Raw genomic sequence first — 24,169 nt, 5'->3', positions numbered from 1 at the left:
ACTTGGAAAAAGGTCTTATAGTACTGTATCGGCAGTCCATCCGGTCCTGGTGCCTTTCCTATTTTAGTGTTTTTAATTGCTGTTTGTAGTTCCACCAGGGAAATAGTGGTAGATAATTCTTCCCTCACTTCCTCTGTTAAACTTAACATTCCTGATTTAGTAATATATCTAGTCATTACTTCCGGATCAAGGGGCTGCGGAGACAGATTATAAAGTGATAAATAATATTTTCGAAAGTCTCTTGCTATATCTTCGGGTCGTACAGCTTTCTGCCCTGTAGGTGATATAAGCTTAGGTATATAAGTTCTTGTTTGCGTATCACGTAAGGTTCTAGCCAGCACTTTCCCACACTTGTCTCCTGACTCATATATCACCCTGCGAGTTCTCTGTAGTGCTGATTTAGCTTTATATTGTAGAATATCTACTATCTTTTTACGTATTTCAGTAAGCTCTCTCTTTGATTCTACTGTGGGTATGTGTTTGTGCCGTGATTCTGTATTATGTAAAGTCTGTAAGAGTACCGTCATCTGTTGTGTACGTTCTCTCTTTAATCGGGCTCCATGTTTGATAAATACACCCCTAATTACCGCCTTATGGGCTTCCCATATCACCCCCGGACTTAGTTCTTCATCCGAATTAGTTTGAAAATAATGTGTAAGTTCTTTCTCCACTTCATTAATAACCGTCCTATCCTGAAGGAGACTCAAATTCAATGACCATGTCTGTGATCTAGTTAAAGGTATATCTGATAACTTATATGTAAGTATCAGTGGTGCATGGTCGGACCATGTAATGGACCCGATTGTTACCGACTGTACCGAGTGTAGTTGTGAATGTGGGACCAGAAAGTAATCAATCCGTGAATATGATGAATGTGGGGGGGAGTAAAAGGTATAATCCCTTTCTCCAGGGTGTAACAAACGCCATACGTCAATTAGTTGTTTTTTATGAAGTTGTGTCGCCACTCGCTTCCGAATTCTAATGGGTAAAGCAGAGGTTCCTACTGATGAGTCCTCCGATGGTATCAGAGCCATATTAAGATCCCCTCCGAGAATTAACTGGCCCTCCTGGAATTCCCAAAGCTGATCCAAACATCTTGTCATGAATACATCTTGTTGTATGTTTGGTGCATGAAGCCTGCCTTTTAGTCACACAAAGCTATGTGTTTTCATTGTGCACCATTACAACCTTCTAGCTGCCCCCACCTTAACGACCAATGTCATCATCAGTTAATACAGAGAATGTCAGTCGCCTGCATAGCATCCTTGTTTGACCCTCCCCTGCCCCAGCATTAGGGGTCACATTAGCTGAGTGATGGAGAAAAACATAGGGAGATGAGAAACATTGGAATACTAGTCAGTACCAGTGTAGATGTTGCTGCATTATTTAAAACGTTTAGAATAGTTTTTACATTTTAGAATGGGGTGCCTCGAGACTGTCCATACGTTTTAAAGGGTGTGTCACGTACCTGGAGATGGAGCCTGACGTGGAGAGGAAGGCAATCTCTTACACCTCCGGCCTGGTACCCCTGATATAGTGAGGTCTGTGCGTACTTGCAGGCTGGATCGTGACGCAGGGCAGCAGGTACTTGGTAGGCTGGCGGGGGGCAGACAGCAGGTACTTGGCAGACTGGCTGGTCACAGGCAGCAGATGCTTAGCAGGCTGGCAGGTCACAGGCAGCAGACACTTGGCAGGCTGGCAGGAAGCAGACAGCAGATATAGGGATGGCCAATTACACAGCAAGGTCAGGCAAGCTGGGTCGGTAACTAGCAGGCACCTCAGGAACAGAACAGAAGGCAGCAGAGTAGTCAAGTTCAGGCTGGAGTTGGCAATGGTAAACAAGCAAACAGAGGGATCAAGCAGAGACGTGGTCAAAGAGCAAGTCAGGGGTCAGTTCAGGCAGAGTACAAGCGTGGTTAGACAGATCAGGACAGCAACAGAGCTTAAACACCAGGAACAGGTAGCAGGTAGCAGAAGGTTGTAGACCATAAGGCAAGGTCCTAGTGCATCAAAGGTGTTTATATAGTCCATTTGGCGCCACTTAGTGGTGGGCGTGAATGCGTTTGGGTATGCGTGTTCGTGAGTCATGTGATCAGGAACTCTCTGTCCATGGGTTGGGCTAAGAGGCTTTCTCCGTTGGCTAACAGACATTGTCCACCTGCACATAACTATGTGTCTGGGTTTACTTCTTCTTCCCTGACAGGGTGCCTTGACTGAAAAAAGGTTGAGGAACACTGCTTTAGAGAATGATAAGGCGGCTATGCATTAATAGATTTTTGTACAAATGTTTATACGAACATTTGTACAAAAAATCTCATCAATACATTCAATGACTTGATAAATGTTATTTGAAAATACTTTAAAAATGTTTGCTTTTAACATTTGATTTTGGAGTGAATAGACAATGTTAGAAATCCTTCAAATTTTCTTGTCACCGCAGTCAAAAATGAACATTTATCTGGCCCCATTATTAATTAGAAAACCGAACAATGGGTAGCCCTTTTGGCACCACCCAACTCTGTGCAAGGTGGCTACAAAATCAAAGGAGCTGGGTGGAAAATTATTGGTTGAACAGTTTGTCATTCAGTGGCCCAGAAAGAGAAGAGCAGAGAAAAGTCAGAAGTTCATATCTACAAACCAGTGGCGGCCCGCCCATAGAGGGCGCAGGGGCGCCGCCCCCCCCCCCCAAACAAGGCAGTAAAAAAAAAAGATTAAATAAAAAAAAAAAAAAAGTCAAGTTTTCGCCCACTAGGGGCGACGGACTGTGTGCTAGGTATGGGAGGGGGGAGTTTTGACCCCACCCTCGCCCGGCAGAGGCGCCGATTGGCGCTCTTCTGGGGGTGTGTCGGGGCGCAGAGCAATGCGCCTTGACACACCCCACTTTCACGATGTCCGGGCTGTGATTGGTCCAGAGTCCAGCCTGGACCAATCACAGGAGGACATTGGACCTGGTGACGTGATGCCTGGGGGCGGTGCACTGCCCCGGCGTCACGTTCACCTTCAGTTCCCGCCCGCCGGAGAAGAGGAGACAGGAGAGCCACATCCCGCCGCCGGAAGAAGAAGTTTGTGTCACCGCACCGCATTCCGCCGCCGGAAGAAGAAGTTCGTGTCAACGCACCGCATCCCGCCGCCGCCCCAGGCCGACTCAGAGCAGCACGCCATCCGTGACTAGTGAGGTAAGTGTATGCTTTGAAGGGGGCACGCACGCTGATCTCTGCATTGGGGACATCGCACTGGTCACTGGCTGCATTGGGGGCACGCACACTAATCTCTGCATTGGGGACATGTACGCTGGTCACTGGCTGCATTGGGGGCACGCACGCTAATCTCTGCATTGGGGACATGTACGCTGGTCAATGGCTGCATTGGGGGCACACACGCTAATCTCTGCATTGGGGACATTGCACTGGTCACTGGCTGCATTGGGGGCACGCACGCTAATCTCTGCATTGGGGACATGTACACTGGTCACTGGCTGCATTGGGGGCACGCACGCTAATCTCTGCATTGGGGACATGTACGCTGGTCAATGGCTGCATTGGGGGCACGCACGCTAATCTCTGCATTGGGGACATGTACACTGGTCACTGGCTGCATTGGGGGCACGCACGCTAATCTCTGCATTGGGGACATTGCACTGGTCACTGGCTGCATTGGGGGCACGCACGCTAATCTCTGCATTGGGGACATGTACACTGGTCACTGGCTGCATTGGGGGCACGCACGCTAATCTCTGCATTGGGGACATGTACGCTGGTCAATGGCTGCATTGGGGGCACGCACGCTAATCTCTGCATTGGGGACATGTACACTGGTCACTGGCTGCATTGGGGGCACGCACGCTAATCTCTGCATTGGGGACATTGCACTGGTCACTGGCTGCATTGGGGGCACGCACGCTAATCTCTGCATTGGGGACATGTACACTGGTCACTGGCTGCATTGGGGGCACGCACGCTAATCTCTGCATTGGGGACATGTACGCTGGTCAATGGCTGCATTGGGGGCACGCACGCTAATCTCTGCATTGGGGACATGTACACTGGTCACTGGCTGCATTGGGGGCACGCACGCTAATCTCTGCATTGGGGACATTGCACTGGTCACTGGCTGCATTGGGGGCACGCACGCTAATCTCTGCATTGGGGACATGTACACTGGTCACTGGCTGCATTGGAGGCATGCACGCTAATCTCTGCATTGGGGACATTGCACTTGTCACTGGCTGCATTGGGGGCACGCACGCTAATCTCTGCATTAGGGACATGTACGCTGGTCACTGGCTGCATTGGGGGCACGCATGCTGATCTCTGCATTGGGGACATGTACACTGGTCACTGGCTGCATTGGGGGCACGCATGCTAATCTCTGCATTGGGGACATGTATGCTGGTCACTGCATTAGGGACATGTATGCTGGTCACTGCATTGGGGACATGTATACTGGTCACTGCATTGGAAGCACAATTATTGAGATTGCAACTCCAATTTTTTGATGAATGTCTGGTGGAAACAGAGGAGTGCCACATCAGATGTAATCCTGTGAAAAGGAACTGGTTACACAGCAGAGGTGCCCCACTGTAAAATGATATATATATATATATATATATATACACACACACACTATATATATATATATTTATATATATATATATATATATATATATATATATATATATATATATATATAATTTTTTTTTCTTTTTTTTTTTTTTCTCTTACTCATTTTGTTAGTTAGCTTTGATCTGCCAGCAGTTCCTATTCTATACCATTTGTTTTTAGGTAAAGATCATTTGTCTATTCTTATTTATACAGATTTATATCCCATCTAGAAACAGTTTGTTTTTGTTTTTTTAATATACTTTATTTTTATGTAAAATATATAAAAACAAATACTTTATCTGAGTACATTATACCCTGTACTCCTATACTTCATGTAAAATATATCAAAACAAGTACTTATTCTGAGTACATTATACCCTGTACTTCTATACGCCGCATAACAATACAGTCCAATCATAAAACACAGTACAAAATGTCAGCTACACAGATTACAGTCCAATCATAAAACACAATAAAAAATGTCGGCTACACAGATTAAAGAGACTGTAAGGAAGCAAACACCTCCAACTCTCTCTACTCATCTGCTATTTAGCACATTCCTGATGGTGTACACAGAGCCTATGTGTGCTGCTAAGCAGATAACTTCGACCGTCTGATTGGTTGGTGGGAGTGGTGAATGCAAATTACTAATAGAACTGCAGCGCTGATCACATACTGAAGTACCATGCTGTATTTTTTCTTTTCTAATATATATATATATATATATATATATATATATATATATATAAATATATATACTGTGCAGAATTAAATGTAAAGTCTTTAATATATATGTGCATTATGAAATACATTGAATACAACATTTAAATGGTTTTTATTTTTCATGACAGTATTAATCACCGTAATGTGAAAAGGCAGTTGTTATGGGGTGGTCGCAGTTGATACAGTGTGTTGGTTAAGACTATACTTTCAGGGATCATTTCTATAGTTTTTGACTGTTGGAATGTGCTCTAAAGTGTTAGGACTCACAAACCACGGTGAGGAGCTGTGGTGATCTCTCCTGAGCGCGATGAGAGTCAGCAATGCTGTTTCTTAGCAGATGTTGTTGGCTATAGGTGACCGTTCCTCTCTCCCGTCTGGGAGAGTAGGTGGGAGAGACCACAAGCTGAGTGGTTTTCATGCCATGGTAAAGAATAGATATTAAGCTTCTCTGTAGCCAGCATGGTAATGCTAAGAAATATCTTTGTGGAGGGAAATTAGAAGTTAACATGGTAGCTCACTTACCATATGTGAATGATTAACTGTTTACCCCCCTAAAAATACAATTATCTCTTGCTTAGAAAATAACAATATAGCCCCTAAAATTAAAGTATACATATTATTTTATTTTTCCCTTATGCACTAAACTAGAGCAGGTTTTTCAAAGAGTTATTCAGAAAATACTTCCCATAATGCATTGTCATGTTTGTGAGTCCAGGTTCATACAGACACATATACAATACGGGAACCCTGCAAACCCACTTCAGGTTCTCGCATCCAGTGGCGTAGTGTGGGGGGGCCGAGGGGACCACTGGCACCGGTGTTCTAAAATTTTGTCGGACCCGTGAAAAAATCGGACCTCGTCACTTCCGGTTACAGAGCGTCACAAAACAGCGGATGGAAGTCGTCCGTGCGCATGCGCAGAAGACATTTTTCGAGGTTTGGCAAAATTATAACAGAGAACGGACAGCTGATTGAGAGAAGGCGGGGCTGAGGTGCGACGGGACGGAGGACACATATGCAGAGCTGGCGGAGGAGGCGGGACGGAGGTGCGGCCGTGTAATAAATGCAGGGCTTAAGCGACTCCCTGTTTTATTATCTTTAGTAATTATCATATTATTTATCCTTCGGATTTCATGACATTTAGTATTTATATAATACAAAATAAGAAATACTAAATGTAATGAAATCCTAAGGATAAATAATACGATAATTAGTAAAGATAATAAAACAGAAGGAGTCGCTAAAGTCCTGCATATATTACACGGCCCCGCCTCCTCTATTCAGCTCTGCAGATGACGCGGCGGTGTCTTCCGTCCCACCTCAGCCCCGCCTCCTCTCATTCAACTGGTCGCTCTGTGTTATAAGTTTACCAAACCAAGATAATGTCTGGTGCGCATGCGCACTTGAGACTCCCATAACCGGAAGTGACGAGGTCCGATTTTTTCACGGGTCCGACAAAATTTTACAACACCGGGCGCAACATATAGGGGGATGCATCCCACGCCTGCCATCCGCAAGATCATAGTATTCCTTTATTGTGACAATGCTCCATCCGGGGGCTCGCCCGCCCTTTCCCCCACTTGGCTCCGTGACTGACGCTTTGTGCAAGACGAGCGGTGGACGCTGAAGGTGTCACGTGCAGCCAGGGGGCGGGGCTGGTCATGGGTGAAGATGGCAGCCGGTGGCTCAGTGCATGTGCAGCACCGCTCTTGAAGTCTCTCCCTGCGGGCCGGCCACCTCCACGCGCTGTGTCTCTCCTCCACTCCTCAAGTTGCCAGTGCCTGGACACAGAAAAAGGGGAGTGATGTGCTGCCTGCCCCCGGGCCCAGGGAAGTGGACATGGGAGGGTGGAGATAGGTCAGTGTAGGGGAGGTCAGTGTAAGGGGGGTCAGTGTAGGGGGGGGGTCAGTGTGTGGGGTCAATGTAGGTGTCAGTGTATGGAGGGTCAGTGTAGGGGGGCAGTGTATGTGGGAATGTAGGGGGTCAGTGTTGGGGGGGCAGAGTAGGTGTCAGTGTAGGGGGTCAGTATAAGGGGCGTCAGTGTAGGGGGGGTTGTTGATGTCACTGCTGGGGCTGTACTGTAATCAGGGCACTGATGATCAGTGCCCTGATTACCTGTACAGGTCTCCCCTGCGAGGAGATGCCGCTGATTGGCTCTCCTCACTTTCTGTCAGTGTGAGCCGTGGAGAGCCAATAAACAGCATTTCCTTGTTTACATGTGACCGGCTGTGATTGGACAGAGCCGATCACATGGGTAAAGAGCCACTTCTTGTCGTAGAAACATGGCGCGGCCTTGCGGTGAGTGCCCACCGCAAGCGCATTAGAGCGCCAGTTCTGGGGCGCCGTCATATGATGTCATCTGGAATGAGAGTGCATCCCGTCGTCATTTTACTATACAGCGGGCGGGAAGTGGGAAACATACCATGCTTTAAAATTGCATACCCTGTGGAACAGCAACAAACTACGGTACCTAAAAATTTCCATAGGTGACACCTTAAATGTCTTTACAGGTTACCAGTTTACAGTTACATAGGAAGTCTGAAGTTAAAAATGATGGCTCTCGCTCACACGTTCACGACGATACCTCACATGTGTGGTGAGATCACTGATTCCACTTACGTGTTTGTGCATAAGACGGTTCGTGGGAACCTGCTGCGGCAGCTGCTCGGGAAATGGTTAAGGCAATGCAGTGCCTTATCGCAAAAAAATGGCCTGATCAGGAAGGGGGTAAAACCTTTCCGGAGCTGAAATGGTTAATTACTTTCATTGTCCAGTATAATAATTTAATCTGGCCATTGAAATGAGTTAACGCTCAAGCGCTAAACACACCGAGCATTACCATGTGTTTAGATGCAGTTTCTGTTAACCACCTGATGACCGCCCACCGCAGATTTACTGTGGCAGGCGGCTGCTCCTGGGCAAACCTACGTAGTACTACGTCGCTCACTCAGGAGACTCTAGGGGGCGAGCGCAGATTGCCGCCATTACTAGTAAAAAAAAAACAAATCTAAAATTACTAGTAAAAAAAAACAAATCTAAATACGGTTATTGAGATTTTTTTTAACCATAAATATGTAGCAGAAAACAAATTGGCCTAATGTTAAAAAATTTCGATTTTTACATTTTTTGGGGGGGAAAGTTATATAGCAGAATGTGAAAAATATTGTTTTTTTTTTTTTCAAAATTGTCGCTATTTTTTTGTTTATAGCGCAAAAAAAAAATCGCACAGGTGATCAAATACCACCAAAAGAAAGCTCTATTTGTGGGGAAAAAAGGACGTAAATATTATTTGGGTACAGCGTCACACGACCGCGCAATTTTTTTTTTTTTTTTTTTTTAAAGCCCGTAGCGTGTGAAACACACTCAAAAGACTTCACCCGGTGCATAAAAAAGTGCACACACACAAACGTGAGGAACACAAAAAGTGCACAGGGTGTGCGAACAAATGGTCTTCCCTCCGAAGAGGTAGGACCCAAACCTCGATCCCCCGGGGCGCAAGACTCCTGACAGGGATTTGAGGTACTCATGGTCTGTCTGGCCGGAACCAGACTGACCCCGTTCTTCAGGGGGACTGCCGAAACAGCCCCCACCGAGTACTAAGTGGGGCTCCCCCGAAGGGAGACCCCATGAGAGAGGGCGGACCAAGCCAAAAGGCCATATCCACCCCCTCCCAAGACTCAAGGTAGGGCCCGAGGACCCACACCCTACAAGTCGTGCCAAGTGAAAAAAGGTGATAGAAAAGTGACAAACCACAAAGAAAAGGCACACACAAACAAAAAGGTGGGGGAGGGGAAGTGGAGAGGTGAATTAGTGCCTAAGTGAAAAACAAAGGCAGGCCTTCCGGCCGGAATAAAAATTCCTCTGGTCGAAGCCAAAAGGCCTTGCCCAAGAGGCAGGTGCTTAAAAAAGTGTGCGTAGGTGCAGTGACCATGGTGCCGAAAAACTCAAGGCGAGCTGCCCCTCACCAGTGAGAATTAAGGCACCCCTGGGCTGCCACCCCATTTTTTTTTTTTTTTTTTTTTTTTTTTTTTTTTTTTTAAGCCCGTAGCGTGTGCAACACACTCAAAAGACTCCACCCGGTGCATAAAAAAGTGCACACACACAAGGTGAGAACACAAAAAAGCACAGGGTGTGCGAAATCGAATGGTCTTCCCTCCGAAGAGGTAGGACCCGAAACCTCAGTCCCCCGGGGCGCAAGACTCCTGACAGGGACACAAGGTACTCATGGTCTGTCTGGCCGAAACCAGACAGACCCCGTTCTTCAGGGGGACTGCCGAAACAGCCCCCACCGAGTACTAAGTAGGGCTCCCCCGAAGGGAGACCCCATGGGAGAGGGCGAACTAAGCCAAAAGGCCATATCCACCCCCTCCCAAGACTTAAGGCAGGGCCCGAGGACCCACACACTCCAGTCTGTGCAAATAAAGAAAAAAGGTGAAAGTGCAGGTGACAAACTCCAAATAAAAAGGACAGACAAAACATAAAAGTGGGGAAGGGGAAGTGGGGAAAGTGCAATGGTGCCATGTGAGGAACCAAGGCAGGCCTTCCAGCCGGAATAAAAAATTCCTCTGGTGCAAGCCAAAAGGCCTGTCCCAAGAGGCAGGTGTGAAAAAGGTGTGCATAGTGCAGTGACCAAGGTGCCAAAAGAACTCAAGGCGAGCTGCCCCTCACCAGTGAGAAATTAAGGCACCCCTGGGCTGCCACCCCATTTTTTTTTTTTTTTTTTTTTTTTTTTTTCTAGCCCGTAGCGTGTGCAACACACTCAAAAGACTCCACCCGGTGCATAAAAAAGTGCACACACACAAAGTGAGAACACAAAAAAGCACAGGGTGTGCGAAATCGAATGGTCTTCCCTCCGAAGAGGTAGGACCCGAAACCTCAGTCCCCCGGGGCGCAAGACTCCTGACAGGGACACAAGGTACTCATGGTCTATCTGGCCGAAACCAGACAGACCCCGTTCTTCAGGGGGACTGCCGAAACAGCCCCCACCGAGTACTAAGTAGGGCTCCCCCGAAGGGAGACCCCATAGGAGAGGGCGAACTAAGCCAAAAGGCCATATCCACCCCCTCCCAAGACTTAAGGCAGGGCCCGAAGACCCACACACTCTCGTCGTGCAAATAAAGAAAAAAAGGTGAAAGTGAAGGTGACAAACTCCAAATAAAAAGACAGACAAACAAAAAGGTGGGGAAGGGGAGTGGGGAAAGTGCTTTGGTGCCATGTGAAGAACCAAGGCAGGCCTTCCAGCCGGAATAAAAAATTCCTCTGGTGCAAGCCAAAAGGCCTGTCCCAAGAGGCAGGTGTGAAAAAGGTGTGCATAGTGCAGTGACCAAGGTGCCAAAAGAACTCACAGCGAGCTGCCCCTCACCAGTGAGAAATTAAGGCACCCCTGGGCTGCCACCCCAGGGGCACTTACACTACGGGCTTCTTCAATCTCAGCCCCCGGCCAGACCGAGTGTAGCCTATCCCCACCAGCAGACATCAGAACCTGGACAGCTTAGAGAGAGCTTACCTACAACTGGGGACAGGCTCGCCACAAAAGCCAGATCAAAACCCAGGAGAGAAAGCCCTCCCCTCGCCATCCTGTTCCTCAGCCCATTACATCCAGGAGCAGTTCCACCGGCCCCCCCGAACCGGCTTCCCGCTCCCTTCAAACTGGTTAGGACAGTTCAACCCATTCGAATCAGAAGGCGGCGGGCCCCACATGCTTTCCCAGATGACCTACTTCCCATACCTCAATACTCAGAGCGCTCCGGGTTTCGGTCATACTGGTACTAGCTAAGGCCCATACCAACTGATAAGAACAGATACTACACTTGATCTTAGCCAAAAGGCCGAGAAGCGATAAGTTTATATTGATTGGTTTGTGCAAAAGTTATAGCGCCTACAAACTATGGGATATTTTTATTTGTTTTTATTTTTTTACTAGTAATGGCAGCAATCAGCGACTTTAGGGAGACTGTGATATTGCGGTGGATATTCTGACACTTTTGACACGACCGCGCAATTGTCCGTTAAAGTAACGCAGTGCCAAATCGCAACATAGGGCCTGGTCAGGAAGGGGGTAAAATCTTCTGGTCTTAAAGTGGTAAAAATGCACTCATTGAGAATTTATTTTTCAAAAACATGTAGCTAAATACATTTTGGCCTAAATATATGACAAAAATTTAATATATTGGATATTTTTTAACTGTCAAAGTAGAAAATGTCGATTTTTCACAAAATTTTCACTCTTTTTTTTATTAATATCGCAAAAAATGAATAGCGCAGAGGTGATCAAATACCACCAAAAGAAAGCTCTGTTTGTGGGAAAAAAAGGACGTAAATTTTGTTTGGGTACAGCATTGCATGACCGCACAATTGTCAATTAAAGTCGCGCAGTGCCAAGTTTAAAAAAGTGGCCTGGTCATTAAGCAGGAAAATCCTCCGGTCTTAAAGTGGTTAACTGTCAAAGTAGAAAATGTCAATTTTTCGCAAAATTTTCACTCTTTTTTTTATTAATATCGCAAAAAATAAAAAGCGCAGAGGTGATCAAATACCACCAAAAGAAAGCTCTATTTGTAGGAAAAAAGGACGTAAATTTTGTTTGGGTACAGCAATGCATGACTGCGCAATTGTCAGTTAAAGTAACGCAGTGCCAAGTTGAAAAAAGTGGCCTGGTCATTGAGCGCCAAAATCCTCCGGTCTTAAAGTGGCTAAGCAGCAAAATCCTCCGGGGCTAAAGTGGTTAAAATGCTGCCGCTCCTGAATGTGCTGCCAGTGTTTGTTTTTTTTTCTGCTGCTAAATGCCTATGTGTGCATAGGATAACATGCAGGGATTTTTAGAGGCAGAAAAAAACCCCACCCGACGCCCCTAATAGCAATGATTAAAAACGTCCAGTGTGCACGAAGGCTAAATTGTGTGTCTCGCTTTTCCTGATTCTTGTATGACAATGCCTGACATAGATTGCCTTATATGGTTCTGAGGTTCAAGTAAGGCTACAAGATCTACAGTTATAAATGGTGCTCTGCTCACACACACCCCCTAGAGTTCATAAAAAATGGTGCAGACAGATTTTGCAAAAGTGTCTCGCATGCATTGTAGTTCTGCAGTGCGCACCAAAATCATGTACCTGCAGGGCTGCTGTTAGAAATCACAGGGCCCCCTATAGCCTACCTGGCAGGACCCCCCTCCCGGAATATATCAAGACAATATTTTCACTAAAAATACATTATTAGTGGACACAAACCTGTGTGAATGATCCCTTTTTACAGTTTTTTACCAAAAAAAAAGTTTAATCTTTTTTACAATTATTTTATTTTACAATTTTTTTAAATGATTCATTACAATATTTAATTTTTTATTTTTACAGTGTGTTATTTTTTTTTTTTTTTCTACAGGACAGGGAAGCCTGCAGTGCTGTAGGAGGGGGGCTGGCACAGTGAAAGGGGGGCACACAGGGAGAGGGGGGGGGATCAGAAGCAGTCAGAACAGGGGAACAGGGTTTGAGAAGGAATTACAGGAACGATGCCCTGTGTCTGTGTTTTTCCCTGCAGCAGCTGAAACCTGGCATAAAAGGGGAGAAACTGGTTTGAGCTGCTGATGTAATTGCCCCTCTGCCCCATTTCCTGTGCTGTTGGGGCCCCCCTGTGTGCCCGGGCCCCTTACAGAAGGACTGGTGGTCCCCCCCTATCAGCAGCCCTGTGTACCTGTCTAGAACTTGCAGTTGAATTAGGTACATGCTGCACCACTTTTTCTCTGTATGTTTCTCTCTGTATGCCCAAAGAGAGTTAAGCCCCGTACACACGCGTCAAAAATTGGCAGGGAATGTTCGTCCAACGTTCGATCTGCCGATTTTCGGCTTGTTAGTATGATGCTTCCGACAACCAACTCCGACTTTTCGGCCGAATAAAATATGGTGTGCAGACTATAAAATTTTTGTTGGCCGTCAACACAACGGCCGATTTTCGTGCAGTCAGTACAGATTTCGACAGGGAAAAATCTTATGAGCAAGACTGGGCATGCTCAGAGAAGAAAAAACACAAAGAAAGCAAACCAACACATGACATCAATTCTGAAGTTGATTCACAAACACAACTTGGACAAAAGTCGGACGATCGGTCGGCCGATAATCGTTGCGTGTGTACGAGGCTTTAGTCATATTTAGCCCCAATTTCAGTTAGCCCCTTCAAGTGAATAGCCTGTCCTATGCTGTTGTGCGAAATTAGGGAATAAAAAACGCAATGCATTACGTTGCACAGATGTAAATGGGGCCTAAAAGGTCAGGGCATGCTCCTGACAAATATTCTGTCACTTTATGGGGAAGGTGACAGTGTCTCTTTAGGATAAGGTCAAGTTGGTTTTGCTCAGGCAGAAATGAGCTTCAGAAGTCTAGGAATGTGAGGGCCACATGTAAATGGCATTGCAAGTATGCCAGCCTGGGAGCTCAGAATGCAACTACACTGCATCTAAGCACTTTCAAACATTCAAAGCAAACTCCCCCACCAATCCATGTCCTAAAGTCTTTCTTTGCTGAGAAATCAATTTGAAAAATAAAATCCCAGCATCTCTAGTCACAGCCATCTTGAGTAAGGGCAGATGAATCATGTAGCATTTACTTTCTGGAATACATCTGCTCTTACAGTATCTCACAAAAGTGAGTACACCCCTCACATTTTTGTAAATATGTTATTCTATCTTTTCATGTGACAACACTGAAGAAATTACACTTTGTTACAATGTAAAGAAGTGAGTGTACAGCTTGTATAACAGTGTAAATTTGCTGTCCCTTCCAAGTAACTCAACACACAGCCATTAATGTCTAAATCACTGGCACCAAAAGTGAGTACACCCCTAAGTGATTATGTCCAAATGGGGCCCAATTAGCCATTTTCCCTCCCCGGTGTACTGTGACTCGTTAGTGTTACAAAGTCTCAGCTGTGAATGGGGAGTAGGTGTGTTAAATTTGGTGTTATCACTCTTACTTTCTCATACTGATCACTGGAAGTTCAACATGGCACCTCATGACAAAGAACTCTCTGAGGATCTGAAAAAAAAAAAAAACTGTTGCTCTACATAAAGATGGCCTAGGCTATAAGAAGATTGCCAAGACCCTGAAAATGAGATGTTTAACAGGACAGGTTCCACTGAGAACAGGCCTCGCCATGGTCGACCAAAGAAGTTCAGTGCACATGCTCAGCGTCATATCCAGAGGTTGTGTTTGGGAAATAGACGTATGAGTGCTGCCAGCATTGCTGCAGAGGTTGAAGGTGTGGGGGATCAGCCTGTCAGTGCTCAGATCATACGCCGCACACTGCATCAAATTGGTCTGCATGGCTGTCGTCTTCTAAAGATGATGCTCAAGGAAGCCTGCAAACAGTCTGCTGAAGACAAGCAGACTAAGGACATGGATTACAGGAACCATGTCCTGTGGTGTGATGAGACCAAAATAAACTTTTTTGGTTCAGAAGGTGACAAGCGTGTGTGACGGCAACCAGGTGAGAAGTACAAAGACAAGTGTGTCTTGCCTACAATCAAGCATGGTGGTGGGAGTGTCATGGTCTGGGGCTGCATGAGTGCTGCCGGCACTGGGGAGCTACAGTTCATTGAGGGAACCATGAATGCCAACATGTACTGTGACATACTGAAGCAGAGCATGATCCCATCCCTTCAGAGACTGGGCCACAGGGCAATATTCCAACATGATAACGATCCCAAACACACCTCCAAGACGACCACTGCCTTCCTAAAGAAGCTGAGGGTAAAGGTGATGGACTGGCCAAACATGTCTCCGGACCTAACCCCTAAATCTGTAGGGCATCCTCAAATGGAAGGTGGAGGAGCGCAAGGTCTCTAACATCCACCAGCTCTGTAATGGCGTCATGAAAGAGTGGAAGAGGACTCCAGTGGCAACCTGTGAAGCTCTGGTGAACTCCATGCCCAAGAGGGTTAAGGCAGTGCTGGAAAATAATGGTGGCAACACAAAATGACACTTTAGGCCCAATTTGGACATTTTCACTTAGGGGTGTACTCAGTTTTTGTGGCCAGCGGTTTAGACATTATTGGCTGTGTGTTGAGTTATTTTGAGGGGACAGCAAATTTACACTGTTATACAAGCTGTACACTCACTACTATACATTGTAGCAAAGTGTCATTTCTTCAGTGTTGTCACATGAAAAGATATAATAAAATATTTACAAAAATGTGAGGGGCTTACTCACTTTTGTGAGATACTGTAGCTCAGGCTTGCAGGCAAGGGGGATGTTCTTAGCTGAGAAAACCCCTCCTCCCCTCCTGAAGACTTCTGGGATGTAGGACATCATTTGCCTAGGCAGGAAACCAGGAAGTAACTGAAAAATGTGAAAAAAAAGTTTAAAACCAGTAAATATGATATACTTTTCTATCTATTTACTAATGCTAGTCGCATAAGGTCAATGTTGATTGAATGAATGAGGTTCCGTTTAACTGTTTTGAGGTTTAATTCTTCAGCATCTCTCAAAAACTAAATTTTCTACAGCAAAATGTGAAAAATAATTGTGTTGTTTACCCTACTTTTCTTTTTCCTGTGAATACTTTTCATTTGCTATTTCTTATCTTTCAGGGATGGCACCATGCCCACTGTTTTGGAATGTAGCACAGCCTTGGCCCTGGCAAGTTATTATAAAAGTAGATGGGACTGCAGTATGCACAGGCAGTTTATTAACTGCTTTCTGGGTCCTTAGCTCTGCTAACTGTCTTCTAAACAGGTAGGTGCTTGTGTGGTAAAAACATGCATGATGGTTACAGATAGTTGACCTATATCCAGCAAACATTTCCTAGACTGGTATTCTCTCCATGCAGGGTTGATAAGCCTAAAGATATGGCTCCTTTCATAGAGCACTTTACATAGTGAAAATTTATAGTACCGCTTCTATGAATGGAGCACAGGGGAGGAAAGGGTGGCCATTCTTGGCACTAGATTAGTGACTATCACAGCTGCACCCACTCATAATAACCCTCACAGTACCGGATGATCACTTCAGATTTCAATCTAACATATCACGTGGGACACACTTTATTCATGGAAGTACCTCCTGGTGCTGTTTTTATTTTTTTATTTTTTAAATTTCTCCAAACTTCTGCTTTGATGCCCAGGGAAATTAAAAATTGAAGTGACTTTACTGGGATGCCCAGTTGAGGGGGTACCAACACACACGAGGAAACTCATAGCATTTATTTTTACAACAGCTAGGATTGCAATAGCTAGGTCCTGGAAGTCATCTACAGTTCCGTTTGACCTGATGAAAACTAAGTTATCATGGATCATGGTTAATGAATGGTTTCAGCGATAATACTTGACAAACAGGCCTTCTTTGACAAAGTTTGGGCACCTTGGATCAATTATCTGTCCGGTGCCTTATGAGGTACTATTAGCCAGCTATGTTTTGATTAGATAGGGTGCACTCTTTACTTTCCTCTAGCCCTCCTTCCCTCCCTTTTTTTCTTCCTTTTTCTTCTTTTCTGGCTCTTTCTCTCCCCTTTGTTTTTTTTTTGTTTGCTCCCCGGATCTACCATTGAGCTATAATACAGTGCTTTAAGTGGCCCAAAAGAGGTGCCGGTACTCTATTATAGCATATATTTTTTCTACCCCCCCCCCACCCCACATCAGGGTCCCCACAGAGCATACTCCCTGGCATGGGCTGGGACTCCGGAGCAGGGGGACTCACTGGTGGTGACTGTTCTGGCTCTGGAGTGGGAAATATTCTTGGGGGGGGGGGGCAATTGGGGGAGCAGATGTCCAAAATGAGCGTACTGGTACGCTAAGGCGTACGGAGAGGTGGCGGTATGCTCAAGAGCCATATTTGGAAGTGGCGGTATTGAGTACCAGTGCATACCAGCCCACTTAAAGCACTGGCTATACAATATGAGACATTATACCACAAGTGAAGTGTTGTAGGGGATGAGGCAGAACCCTGACCTCTTGATATGCCCTCTCATCCCCACTAATTTCACAACATATGGGAATATATATGATGGCTTTATGGTTATGTTATCCCAGTTTCCCTCTCTCTCTTTCCATATTGTGCTCAAAAGAGCAACAGGGAAACTTGAATCTGCCTACTTCTTTTTTTTGTACCTTTTTGTTTTCTTGTTGATTGTCCTGTGGTAGGTCATCGAGCTAAAGCCTTGTACACACTGATAGTTTTTTTTTTTTTTTTAACCCAGCAGGGCTGAATGAATAAAAACTTACAGCTCAGGTTGGAGCTGCTGTACTAACCATGCAATGTTAGTACAGAGATCTCCCTTGCTGTTCTATTGTGTTCTGACAGTAGGACAGCCCTCCTGCCAGAACACTCTGGTTAACGTTCTCAGCCATTGGCCATTGGCTGAGAACTCTGACCGGGAGCCATGCGGCAGTCCATTTCCGGTCAAGCCCCATAGACAGAAACCAGCCGAGCGGCTGTCTTCTGTCGGACCGGCTGCAGTACACACAGGCCCAATGTTGGCTGGTTTTTATTGAACCAGCTGATGCCGCCTGACATTTGGCCCGTGTGTACGGAGGTTAAGTATGTACAAATTATGCTCACTGGAATATACCTCTATGTTTCACCTTCAATATCCTTTGTATTTTGATAAATATAAATAGCATGCTGGTATATTTATTCTATGTGTATAAGTATTGGAAACTTATATTTTTCCTAAAATTTTCAATAAAAATTATTGAAAACGAAAAACTGAAACGAATGTGGGTTACTTAATTACATTTTTTATTTTTAGGAAATAATGTACAATAAGTCCTAAACATGTCTTTTCAGAGATATCTCTTTGCTCAGTGTCACTTTGGGATCTGAAGACTCTTCTCAAACTGTAGCCAAGATTATCCAACACCCTAACTTCACAGCTGCACCCATATATAACAATTTTGCTATGATTTATCTCACAAAGCCAGTCTGGTTCAAATCTTCTCTTACACCCCTGTGCCTGCCCCAGGTGATTCAGGAACCTGCCCCAGGCAGTCTATGCAATGGCACAGCTGGAGATCTTCTTTCAGGTAAAAATACAAGCTGAAGGTAAATACACAATAACACCAAACTATGTGCCTATGCCAGTTTTCAATGAACTTGTGTAAAATTAAGTTTTCTGATACAATTTGCTTCATAGGTGGTCCAGTCTATGTGGCTTTTACAACGGCTTCAGAAGCGATTTGCTCTAGGCAATCACAGAATGGGACAATATACATGACACCCACCCTAACCATAAAACAAATCAGTCAGGTAACAGTTATCATTTTAGCTGCATGCTACCTTCTGGAGCTCCTGTGTACCTCTGCAGGCTTCCATGTGTTAAAACACACTGGGGCCTCTGTTAAAGTTATTATATTTGGTGTAATTGTATATCACATTATTGCCTTGCCATAACCGCCTTGAAAGCCTTCGGATCGACAAAAACTCCCAATGGCCACTCAGGAACATAGTAGATGTGAATCAGCAGTGATAGAAGGTCTCAGCAAATCCTTACTCTTTACTGTTGGTCCTCAGTGCTGGCCATAGACCCGGGGTCCTCAATAGGCAGACTCTGGGCCGCGTCCGGACCCACGCGCGCTTAAATCTGGACCGCCAAAGCGGTCTCCTTCCTTCTGTCATCAGCGGGGGGGGGGGGGGGGGAGAATGGAGAGGATCGGAGTGGCTGTGTCTTACACTGTGGCAGTGCCGCATGATTACAAAAAGCAAAGTTCTTCTGCTTACCCGGCAGAGAGGCTGTCATATGAAGTCCCGCCTCCTGGACCGGTCCAGGAGGCGGGACTTGACTTTTTGTAATCATGCAGCGCTCTAATCCGCACTGGTTACTCTGCATTAATGGGGGCACAGACACTGGTCACTCTGCATTAATGGGGGGACACACACTGGTCAATCTGCATTAATGGGGGTACGCACACTGGTCACTCTGCATTAATGGGGGCACGCACACTGGTCACTCTGCATTAATGGGGGCACGCACACTGGTCACTCTGCATTAATGGGGGCACGCACACTGGTCACTCTGCATTAATGGGGCACACACACTGGTCACTCTGCATTAATGGGAGCACGCACACTGGTCACTCTGCATTAATGGGGTCACTGGTCACTCTGCATTGGATGGGGGCAAGTTATGGGAAGTGCCTTTTTTTTTTTGTTGGCGTTCTGTATTTGGAATTTGACGGTCAATTTTGCGGACCTCGGACTGAATGGAAAATTGGTAAGTGGACCTTTGAAGTTTACATTTGAGTACCCCTGCCATAGACAATGTAGCTCAAGGCTCCCTAGGTGTCCAGGCTGCAAAGTTACAGTGCCTTGCGAAAGTATTCGGCCCCCTTGAACTTTGCAACCTTTTGCCACATTTCAGGCTTCAAACATAAAGATATAAAACTGTAATTTTTTTGTGAAGAATCAACAAGTGGGATACAATCAAAAAGTGGAACGAAATTTATTGGATATTTCAAACTTTTTTAACAAATAAAAAACTGAAAAATTGGGCATGCAAAATTATTCAGCCACCTTAAGTTAATACTTTGTAGCGCCACCTTTTGCTGCGATTACAGCTGTAAGTCGCTTGGGGTATGTCTCTATCAGTTTTGCACATCGAGAGACTGAAACTTTTGCCCATTCCTCCTTGCAAAACAGCTTGAGCTCAGTGAGGTTGGATAGAGAGCGTTTGTGAACATCAGTTTTCAGTTCTTTCCACAGATTCTCCATTGGATTCAGGTCTGGACTTTGACTTGGCCATTCTAACACCTGGATATGTTTATTTGTGAACTATTCCATTGTAGATTTTGCTTTATGTTTTGGATCATTGTCTTGTTGGAAGACAAATCTCGGTCCCAGTCTCAGATCTTTTGCAGACTCCATCAGGTTTTCTTCCAGAATGGTCCTGTATTTGGCTCCATCCATCTTCCCATCATGTTTAACCATCTTCCCTGTCCCTGCTGAAGAAAAGCAGGCCCAAACCATGATGCTGCCACCACCATGTTTGACAGTGGGGATGGTGTGTTCAGGGTGATGAGCTGTGTTGCTTTTACGCCAAAAATAAAGTTTTGCATTGTTGCCAAAAAGTTCAATTTAGGTTTCATCTGACCAGAGCACCTTCTTCCACATGTTTGGTGTGTCTCCCAGGTGGCTTGTGGCAAACTTTAAACGACACTTTTTATGGATATCTTTAAGAAATGTCTTTCTTCTTGCCACTCTTCCATAAAGGCCAGATTTGTGCAGTATACGACTGATTGTTGTCCTATGGACAGAGTCTCCCACCTCAGCTGTAGATCTCTGCAGTTCATCCAGAGTGATCATGGGTCTCTTGGCTGCATCTGTGATCAGTCTTCTCCTTGTATGAGCTGAAAGTTTAGAGGGACGGCCAGGTCTTTGTAGATTTGCAGTGGTCTGATACTCCCATTTCAATATTATCGCTTGCACAGTGCTCCTTGGGATGTTTATAGCTTGGGAAATCTTTTTGTATCCAAATCCAGCTTTAAACTTCTCCACAACAGTATCTCGGACCTGCCTGGTGTGTTCCTTGTTCTTCATGATGCTCTCTGCGCTTTAAACGGACCTCTGAGACTATCACAGTGCAGATGCATTTATGCGGAGACTTGATTATACACAGGTGTAATTCATCCCAAAGGTGTTCTACCGGGTTGGGGTCAGGACTCTGTGCAGTCCAGTCAAGTTCCTCCACCCCAAACTCACTCATCCATGTCTTTATGGACCTTTCTTTGTGCACTGGTGCGCAGTCATGTTGGAACAGGTAGGGGCCATCACTAAACTGTTCCCACAAAGTTGGGAGCATGAAATTGCCCAAATGTCTTGGTTTGCTGACGTTTTAAGAGTTCCCTTCACTGAAACTAAGGGGCCATGCCCAACCCCTGAAAAACAACCCCACACCATAATCAACCCTCCACCAAATGATTTGGACCAGTGCAGAAAGCAAGGTCCATAAGGACATGGATGAGCGAGTTTGGGGTGGAGGAACTTGACTGGCCTGCACAGAGTCCTGACCTCAACCCGATAGAACACCTTTGGGATGAATTAGAGCAGAGACTTTTTAAAAGCGTTTTAGAAGTGTATTACAAGTGTTTTACAGCTTCAGGCGTTTTTGTTTAGCCAATGGAAATCACTAGGGGGAGGAGTAAGGAAAATTAGGGGTGGAGAGCTGAGTCCTGACCTCAACCCAAAAGAACACCTTTGGGATCAATTAGAACAGAGACTGCGAGCCAGGCCTTCTCATCCAACATCAGTGCCTGACCTTACATATGCACTTCTGGAAGAATGGTCAAACATTCCCATAGACACAGTACTTAACCTTATGGACAGCCTTCCCAGGAGAGTTGAAGCTGTTATAGCTGCAAAGGGGGGGCCAACTCATGATTGAACCCTACGGACTAAGACTGGGATGCCATCAGAGTTCATGTGCGTGTAAAGGCAGGTGTCTCAAAACTTTTGGTAATAAAGTGTATGATTTTACATTTTGACAATAATTACACTTTAAACTAGTCTAAGGACCAGTTCACAACAGAACACATTGAAGGAAACCCGCATTCTGTGCACTTTTCCAGCATTGCATTCCAAACGCATTGCACTTACGATCTGCAGTGGGTGTCAGTGTTAACTTAATGACACCCCAAACACAGGTGGCAAATACAGTGCGTTTGCCTCCCTAGATCACATATTATAGTAGCATCATACGATCTGGCTGGTGTGTGTTATGTAAAGTAGTGCATGCACTATATTTGGTGCAGTCCAGTCCTGATTTCAGCTCTTTCGTATGAATCGGACTGCACCTAGATTGCATGTGAATCACACAGGAACGCACAGCACTTTCCTGTGTAATTCTGTGGCATCACCTGGAAAGCCTTCTAAAATAGTGGATAACTAGCAAAACAAAATGGTAGATTCTGTGGTACTACAGAGATCAGAACAGTCAAGCTGGGTATTTTAGACCCCCCTCCTCTCTCACTATCTCTTCCTCTCTGTTCTCCTGGAAGTAACAAGAATACAGATAAGCGTGAAGCCAGAAATGTTAATTGCCATAGACAAATGTTACGAGGAACATCTGTATGAGAAGGATATGTATTGCTTGCCAAGCTAGTTAGGCTAAATATTTATCTGTGACGTAACTGTTGTTTTATATATGTGATATACACATTTGTTTAGGCACTTGGCAAACGGGCATGAGCCGGGCTAAGTCATTTTCGCTAGCGAATACAAAAAAGGTTTCTTTTCCTGAAGTTCGCGTCTGAATTCCATTTCTGGTTTCCAACAACTGTTTGCTGCTACAATTCATGCTGTGAACTGGCCCTTAACCACTTAAGCCCCGGAAGATTTTACCTCCTTCCTGACCAGGGCCTATTTTGCGATTCGGCACTGCGTGAATTTAACGGACAATTGCGCAGTTGTGCGACGCTGTACCTAAATGAATTTGACGTCCTTTTTTTCCCACAAACAGAGCTTTCTTTTGGTGGTATTTGATCACCTATGCGATTTTTTGATCACGCGCTATAAACAAAAAAAGAGCGTCAATTTTGCAAAAATAAATATATTTTTAACATTTTTTATATGAAATTCCCATAAAAAAATGTAAAAATCAAAATTTTTTAACATTTTAGGCCAAATTATTTTACCATATGTTTGGTAAAAAAAAAAACCGCAAAAAGCGTATTTTGATTGGTTTGCGCAAAAGTTATTGCGTTTACTAACAAAGGGAAAGATTTTTGTCATTTTTGTTGTTTTTTTTTTTAATACGTAATGGCGGCGATCTGCGATTTTATTTGCGGGACTGCTGCGACATTGGGGTGGACAGATCGGACCCTTGACTGACATTTTTGACACTTTTGGGGTTAATAGTGACATTACTGCAGTAATCAGTGCTATACATATGCACTGTTACTGTAAAAATTACACTGGCAGTGAAGGGGTTAACTTTTTTTTGAGAGGGAGGGGTTAAGTGTGTCCCTAGGGGCGTGTTTCTAACTGTGATTGGCTGTGGCTTGATGTGTAAGAACAGTGATCAATGGTCCTACATAGCAAAACCATTTGATTACCATTCATACACAGGGAAGAATGTAAACAAAGCCGCCTGCCTTTCTCCCGGTGTAACGGACGATCGCGAGTGCCCGGCGGACATCGGGTCCGCCGGGCACACGCGCGGGAGAGTCCGTGACTGCGCGGGAGCGAGCCTCCGGCGGCGCACGCTCCCTAGAGCCTCACAGGCTAGCGACGTAGTCCTATGTCGCTTTGCCTGTGAGGGGCTGACCGCCGCCGTAAATAGACGTGCGGTGGTCGGCAAGTGGTTAAAGGGCTTGTCTTGTTATATTCTACCTACACACAGTGAATAACATGATGTTTTTATCTCTTTACAGATGGACACAGGAAATGCTTTGGTGTGCATGAATACAGGAGACAACACATCTTATATTCAGGGAATTTCACCTTACTTGTCTAATGGAAGTCTCAGTATCAACACCTGCATCAGCTACGCTAATATTGGACCAGCCGTAGACTGGATTAGATCATATATACATGAAGAATTGCAGAATTAAAGCAGTGGCTTGTATAAGCTACAAAATATTTTCAACCCTACAGGACAAGCCCAGCTGAGGCCTGCTTCTCACCTATGCAGTCTGCTTTTGGCCTGCTTCTGCAGTGCTTTTTGCACACGTGTTTTCCAATGCGTTTTGTGTTTGTATGCTTTATTTTTTTTTTTGGCCAATTTGTCGTTGGGCAGATTAAAAAATGCATCAAAACGCACCACATGCTTTCCTGCAGCTTCTCCATTAAAGTCTATTGAACCAAAAACACACCGTTTTGCATTTTAAAAAGTCCCTGACCCTTTACAAAAAACGCAGCAGCTGGAAAAAGCA

At 45.1% G+C, this 24,169-nt stretch overlaps 1 protein-coding gene across 1 annotated transcript in view; it reads left to right on the top strand.

Moving 5' to 3' along the window:
• Positions 1–23,896, top strand: part of LOC309547840 (transmembrane protease serine 11D-like) — a 90,726-nt gene extending 66,830 nt beyond the window's left edge. Inside the window, exons 7-10 of the mRNA XM_082247845.1 lie at positions 15,899–16,043; positions 18,093–18,328; positions 18,439–18,551; positions 23,669–23,896. Coding sequence (XP_082103971.1) covers positions 15,899–16,043; positions 18,093–18,328; positions 18,439–18,551; positions 23,669–23,848 — 674 coding nt within the window. The 3' untranslated portion in view covers positions 23,849–23,896. The remainder of the gene's footprint in view (positions 1–15,898; positions 16,044–18,092; positions 18,329–18,438; positions 18,552–23,668) is intronic.
• The last annotated feature ends 273 nt before the right edge of the window (positions 23,897–24,169 follow it).

This window comes from Pelophylax lessonae, assembly GCF_965119305.1.
Source record: "Pelophylax lessonae genome assembly, chromosome: 2".
Classification (NCBI taxonomy): Eukaryota; Metazoa; Chordata; class Amphibia; order Anura; family Ranidae; genus Pelophylax; species Pelophylax lessonae.
This window is presented reverse-complemented; position numbering and strand designations above follow the sequence as displayed.